This window comes from Leucopleurus acutus (genome assembly GCF_964270905.1).
Source record: "Leucopleurus acutus genome assembly, chromosome: X".
NCBI classification, from domain to species: Eukaryota; Metazoa; Chordata; class Mammalia; order Artiodactyla; family Delphinidae; genus Leucopleurus; species Leucopleurus acutus.
In genome coordinates this window covers 37,503,238-37,510,814 of record NC_139148.1, presented here as the reverse complement: position 1 = coordinate 37,510,814, position 7,577 = coordinate 37,503,238, and the positions used below count along the sequence as shown (strand labels likewise).

At 42.3% G+C, this 7,577-nt stretch overlaps 1 protein-coding gene across 1 annotated transcript; it reads left to right on the top strand.

Moving 5' to 3' along the window:
• Nucleotides 1-2,844: 2,844 nt before the first annotated feature.
• On the top strand, nucleotides 2,845-4,039 carry PPP1R2C (PPP1R2 family member C; the record flags this gene model as incomplete). The annotated part of the gene is given in 3 exon segments (XM_082865090.1): nucleotides 2,845-2,914; nucleotides 3,340-3,537; nucleotides 3,540-4,039. Coding segments are annotated over 3 exon segments (768 nt in total).
• Between the last annotated feature and the right edge of the window lie 3,538 nt (nucleotides 4,040-7,577).

Genomic DNA, 7,577 nt, shown 5'->3' with positions numbered 1-7,577 from the left:
GTAGGCCATGGGGGTAACTCTTCTACATTGACATCTAGAGTTTCTCAGGAGCATTAAGCTCTAGTTGCCTACAGTAGGAACTGCTTTTCCAATGCATCCTTTGCCTCCTGCCCTTCTCTGTCTCACTTCCCCCATCCCCTACCAGTATTTTCGGCAAACCTCCTCCTGAGTAAACTACTTGCACTCGAGTCCTTGTCTCAGGGTCAGCTTCCAAGGGAAGCCAATCTAAGGCAGGGATATTTAATAGAATATCAGAAATTTGGGTTTGGAATATGAGAGAGAGAAATATAGATTCAAAACCAAAGAGCACTTTTATTTTTATATTACACAATATCCAACATAATTCTCCAAGTACTGTGGACAATTCTTGGGCGGACTGATGTACACCTTCAGATGCTACATGGCTGAGCTAGTATTAATCTCCACTTCTGGCAGCATGATTGGTCCCCAAAAAGCTGACTGCTTCTCATTGTTTTACTAATTTCTCACCAATGGCACCCAGTAGGACATCTGGGATACCTTCCTTGTTTATGGTAGCTTTTGGTTTCTCAGGTGTTCCAACCTTTGGTTGAGAATTGCTGGTTCCTGGCTTAGTTCTCCTTTTGGACCAATTCCTATATTTACCGCATTTGGAGAATGGCTGCATGGAAGGGAAATGATTCTTAGTGGAAGAAATGAAACCATGGAGTGATCTACCGTCAGGCTTAACAATCAGTTAGTTTAAATATCAGTGACTTTTTAAATGTATTTTAAAACTGTGATGATAGAACAGCATGCATATTTAGATGTATTTATCAAATATTAACCCATTGAAGACCACTGAAGCACAACCTCACTTTTGTGCATTCAGAATGAAGGTTCTCCTACTGGACATACAGTCAATGGTCACACTAAATATTTGTTGAAAGAAGGGCTTTCTAGGTCTGTATCTAAATTTCATATAACGTGTCATTGACTAGGAAAGTTTTTGTCAGTCTCGGGTGTGTGTGTGTATGTGCGTGTGTGTGTGTGTGTGTGTGTGTGTGTGTGTGTGTGTGGTAGAACCACAGGCCTATCTGCTCAGCCCTTGTCCTAGGGCAATAACAAGTGAATCGTGTAAAGAGGAATGTTGGAAAGAGTGCCGATCTTTTCTAAATTTTTGGCTTGTGGTAATGTTGACTAGATTGAGAGTTTTTAGCTTGATGGCAAACACTCAAAATTTGGATTTTTCTTAGGGCAACTTTCATGAAGCAGATTACTTTTAAATAATGTGCAACTGAGATCTGTAATACCTGGTGATTTCTTTAAAATATTTTGTCTGTGGCCCAGGTCAGAAGGTCACAATCATGGTACTCTTGCCCTAGCATGAACCGCCAACGTGTTACTGCATTTCAGAAGACTCAAGAACTTCGGGAGGGCTGACTCATTCTATCTTGAACAGCTTGTATGTTCAGATCACAGTATGTGGGGTGGGTGCTGTGTACACTGAAAAGCAAAATCCCAATGCACTGGATTTTGCTTTTGGATTTTCAGCGTCTCCCTCTACATCCTGTTTACAGCTAAACACGCACAGACCCACTGTGCCTGCCAGCCAGGACCAATTGCGTTTGTGCGGGCGGGTCTGTGCTGCCTTTCAGGCAGGTTTTTGAAAAGAGTGGCCTGGAGTATTTCTGAATAATGAAAGTTGGTTTTTTTGCCCCCTCACATACCGGAGGGTTTTCCTGTAGACCTGAAGATCAGCTTTTGAATCCCTGAAAGCCCTTACCACACAATACAGCTTTTTTCAAAGAGTGCTGGTATCAGGAGATTCTTTTTCTGAGATGAATAATACAGTTTTAAAGTGATTGCAGAGCTCCTGAAGTTAGTAGGACTTTGGAGAATACAGGACAACTTGAACGTAAGGTACTTACGACCCCTGTAAAAGTTTTATGGTTCTTTCATGCTTTTGCTTTTGTGTTCTAAAATGTAGAAAGACGTTGAGGGAGAGAAGAGGAAGCAAAATGTTATCAGAAGGGGGAAAAAAAAAACCTCTTGTGAATGCTACCCGGAGGGTAAAATGTGAAACTGGATCTTAATTTCCTTTTTGTTTTTGAGAAGACTGTCACTGCCTATGAAATATGAGGCCTGTGAAAGACAGAATGTTCCGAAGTCACTCTTTGGGACAGTCCCCAACTTCCACATGTGGGGTGTTTTTCTCATGTGACTGATTGAACAAATTGTAACTGACAGTGAAAACTCTGGAGCCCCCTTTTCTCCACTCACAAATCTCAGTCTTCCAATTACCTGTCACCTATCATTTATTCTTCATTCCATAAATATTGTGGTAATACCTACTATACGCCAGCTACAGCATCATGTTGTGAAGCTGAAGACAATCCTGAGAAAAACAGACACCTTCCCCTGTGTCTTGGACTTGACCATCTAGTGTACACAGATAATAAACATAATTGCCACAACTCCGAGTGCTGTCAAGGACAATAAGAGAGGCCATGAAAGCACCCTATCTGCTTTGGAGGTCAAGAAACAGGCTCTTGTAAGGCAGTCATGACTGAGCTGAAATCTGAAGGGGCACTGCAGGCTGTGGGAAGAACCCAGGGAAAAACTCTGGGACAGGAAGGGAGGAGAGCGCTCCTGGAACCGAAAGGCCAGCATACAAAGCTAGAGGCAGGGTGCGGAGAACTGGGGTGCGGGGGGAGCCCATCATAGAGCTGCTTTCTGCCTCTTCTGGATTTGGGTCTTTATGTGAAAGAAAATGGGCAGCCGTTAAAGGGTTTGAAAGAGAGATGCGACAAGATTTGATGGTGTTTTTAAAAGACCACAGTGAATAGAGGGTGAATGAGAGGTCGGAAGGCAGCAGGAGGGGTGATGGGGGTGAGGGCTAGTTCAGAGGCTGTGACGGTGACCCTGACCACAGATGGTGGTGACTTGAATCAGGGTGGCGGCAGAATTGGAGTTTCTTGAAATATTTAAGCCAGTAGCGAAGGGCTGGATAGGAGAAGAAACAATATGTGATCATGGAGGATTGGGGGGGGCGGGCAGAGGGAGGAGTTCCCAGCCAGTGTGAGTGTCTGGGCATTGGGACCTTTAACCGAGGGTCAGGGTAGGAAGGGTCCTCTAGCCCCTAGGCCTCCAATCTTTCCAACCCAAGGAGTGGCTTTGAAACTTTGGCCTGTGACCCCCAGGGAGAAATACGTTTTACACTGTCCGCCCGCACACATACAGGGGATAGAGAAATTCACAAGACAGTGCTTCCCCGTTTCATGTGCAACGAAGGCAGATTTCCTATCTTACACTATTAAACAAACAAACAAACAAACAAAAACATAGGTCCTCTTGGCCTCCCCTCCCCCCTCCCCCCAGGCGTTGACGGCGGCGCTGATGGCGGCGGGGACCACTGTGGCATCACCCGCGTTGGACTTCGTGACACCAGGGCCGGGAAGTCCCAGAAGTGGGATGAGTCGAACTTCCTGGCGACCTACCGCCCAGCGTACAGAAACTGCGATTTCATGAAGATGAATGAGCCCGGCGCTCGCCAGCTCGGTCTGGAGGAGGACGGGAAGGAGGTGCAAAGAGTGATTTCGAAACTAAAGAAGCCATGACCCTCGACAGCTTAGCTAATAAATTAGCCACCACTGATACCTCGGAGCTCAACTCTCCAGTGCGGGAGCCGAAGAAGGATGGGGCGCACACCAGCAAAATCTTCCTGGACAAACAAGAGAAACAGTGGCAGTTCGAAATGAAAAGGAAGCTTCACTGCAACCAAGGACTGAACATCGAACTAGCCAGACAGCTGATTTCCAAAGATCTACGACGTGAGGAGGTTGAGGACGAAAACAAGGAAAGTTGGCGTGCCACCAGCCAAGACAAGACCACCACCATGAAAGAATCAGAGGACGGCCCCACCAGCGACGAGGAACTGCAGACCCAGTCATTCAACGACGAGAAGACAACGTTTGATCAACGCTGCAATTATTTGTCAGATCCAAACCCTGTTACTATAACCTGCGGCTTCTTGTTCTGTAGAGCTCATGCTTCAAGTACTGAAATACTTATCAGTTAAATTGTACTGCGATAATTAAACGGTAAACTTAGAAGATAATAGGTTAACTGGAAAAATCCCTGCTTGCTATTCTGTCTGGTTCTTTGCCACAAATACCAATTCTGATATTCGTCTAAAGCCCCATTACTTTGAGAAAACTGTTGGTTAATGTACGTAGCATATAGCTTTCGATGTGTTAAATGTTTAAAGGGGGACTGATTTATATTCACTTCTAGCTGTACTAACTTTTATAGAAAAGGTTTTGTTACAAAATCTAAATGCAATTGGTACAGTGGGTTATGTAGTCTGATAAATATTCAGGCTGAAAAATACTTGTCTTTAGGGTGATTGGCCTGTTTAATTGAGAGGAGATATATTATAAGAGTTATTGTTACGTTTTACCTTTAAATTTTCCCTTTATTTGCTTTCAGTGTTTATAAGGAAATGACTGAATGTTTTCTCAATAAAAAAATAGTCCTTTTTCCATGGATTATCAGGTTAAAATGGTGCCAACGTCTATTTTGTTTTTGTGCACTAGATGGGCAGATTTGATATCAATTATTTGTAAAAGTCTAATATTATCTAAGTGGTTCCTTAGACCTGTCTTACCCTCTCCACGCTTTGTTTCCTCAGTCCTCCTGGGGCATACACAGCACAAGGCTTTATGGAGTATCATAGATTGTCAAAATATTAGAAACTCTTCTTTCTCTCAAATATTCTTTTATTTGTTGCAGTAATGTCCCTTCTATTTCAACCATCATGGCCTCTTCAGGCTTTTAATATGTGGAGAAAATAGATTGAATAGCAGAAGTGCTACAGTCAGGAAAAAGAATCCAACTGCTACATTTCTACACCTTTTTGGTTTACAGCCTGCCAAATAATTTGCTATTATGAGTTCATCATTTGTCCTAATTAGCTTTTAGAGAACAACTGAAGTTTTTTTTTTTCACAACTGACTCCTGTGCAACCAGTGACATGATCATAGTTCCTGAATGTACACAGACAGATGTCAGCCCAAAGGTTTTATGTGTATTTCCATTTTTTTAATTGAAATTTTTACTGAGATAACTGTGGGTTCACATGCTGTTGTGAGAAATAATACACAGAGATCCTGTGTACTCTTCATCCAGTTTCCCCCAGTGGTAACATATTGCAAAATGGTAGTACAATGTCACAACAGGATATTGACGTCAATACAATTAAGATACAGAACATTGGGCTTCCCTGGTGGCGCAGTGGTTGAGAGTCCGCCTGCCGATGCAGGGGATGCGGATTCGTGCCCTGGACCTGGAGGATCCTGCATGCCGCGGAGCGGCTGGGCCCGTGGGCCGTGGCTGCTGGGCCTACGCGTCTGGAGCTTGTGCTCCGCAACGGCAGAGGCCACAGCGGTGAGAGGCCCGCGTACCGCAAAAAAATAAATAAATTAAAAAAATAAATAAAAGATACAGAACATTCCATCACCACAAGAATCCCTCATGTTGCCCTTTTATAGCCACATGTGTTCTCCATTTCTATAATTTTGTCATTTCAAGAATGTTCTATAAATGAAATCATATAGCATGTAACCTTCTGGGATGTACCAGGTTTTTTCACCCTTTCACCCACTGAAGGACACATGGACTAGTTCCAGGTTTTGGTATTACAAATGAAGCTCCTATGAACACTCATGTACAGGTTTTTGTGTGAACATAAGTTTTCACTTTTCTGGGATAAATACCCAGTAGTGCAATTGCTGGCTCACATGGTAGTTACAGTTTCTTAAGAAACTTCCAAAATGTTTTTCAGAGTGACTGTGCCATTTTACATTCCCACCGGCAATGTGTGAGCATTCCAGTTTCTCTGCATCCTCACCAGCATTTGGTGTTGTCACTATTTTTTATTTAGGTCATTTTTATAAATGTGTCCTGATGTCTTACTTTGCCTTTCGCTAATAGCTAATGATGTGGAACATCTTTCCACGTGCTTATTTGCAATCTGTATATTCTCTTCTGTGAAATGCCTTTTGCCCATTTTTTGATTATTTTACTGTTCAGTTTTGAGAGTTCTTTGATTTGCAAATTTTTCACAATCTGTACCTTATCCTTTTACAGATACTTTTGCAGAGCAAAAGGTTTTAGTTTTGATGTGGTTCAGTTTATCAGTTTTTCCTTTTATTCATAGTGCTTTTGGTACCCTAGTCAAATGTAATCCAGAAAGACATTTTTTTCCACATCATGATTTCCTAATTAAGTGGCACGGCATTAGGATGCATAGAAAATGGACCTTTATTATTTGTTTGATTTTCCTTTGGAAAAAGGAATCTGAAAATGTTCAGTTCCAGTTTCAACTTTCTATCAGCATCACCTCCTCTGCTTAACTCCTTTGATGTTACCATTTGTTCACTCATTTTTAAGAATTAAATTCAGCCAGGCTGGCTATTTAAAACCTGGGACAGAAAATGGTATAAATGGATTGCTAAAAAAAAGTAACTTCCACTTGAAGGTCAAAGCAAATGCATTTTCCCCCTAGACTTTGAAATTATTTCCATTTTTTCCCTCTACATTAGTACACTAAATAACATGTTGTAATAAGGCACGATATTATTTTAAAAAAATGATAGTAAGAGCCACTAAATTTGTTCCTTTAAATTAAAACCTCAATTTGACAAACACTGAACTCAAAGCGTCTTAATATTTTCACTTAAAGGATTTTGTTCTTTGTGTGCAAATACCACCTGGGACTAACACTGTAGTACTTATCAGTCCTTCACACCTTAGAGTGAATGAAGAACATGGTATACATATTGACTGGGGGGGGATTATAAAAATGAAAGGAGAGACAGAGGTACCCAGAAGTGAAGAGTTGGGAAGGGAGGAGAGGAAAAAAAATGAGGGGGAAAAAAAAGAAGAATGGAGGTTTAAGTTCACTAGCTTTAAAAGTCAGGACTAGCTCTCAATGAGTCATTAACTCTGAACTGTCATCAAGAGGACACGAAATCTTAGTGAAGAAATGATGAGGAAAAGAAGAGTTCTCTTCTCCACCCAACCAAATAATTAAAGCAATACTACTACCACAGCCTGTACTACTAATTGTCATTTATTGAGTATATGCAATGTGTCAGACTCGGTACCAGGGCTTTGAAAGCCTTATCAAATTGAATGATGCCAACGATCCTTTAAAACAGTATTTTGCCCATTTTAGAAATGAGAAAATTTCAAATAATTAAAGTTACGTAATTGGCCCAAGTCTATAGCTGCTAGGTGGTAGAATCAGGATTCACACCCAGGCCTGTCTGGCTGACTCAGGCATGGTCTTTTCCCCACCATACAACACTGGCTCAATGCAGGTCCTTGATGGTGATAGAAGGCCCCCCTCTCACCCTCCCCTAAGCACACACGTCTGTCCTGATAGTGTAGGAGGGGCTGTTTTTCTGTACAGCTGAGAAGTACAACCGGTCTAAGGAGAATGTTCTCCAACCTAGGAACTGCCCGTGCCCTCTGACACACTGCCCCGAGCCCTAAGTCCTCCTGCTACTTCCTCCCATCCCCTATTCTGAGCCTGTGCTCAGCCAGGAACCTGA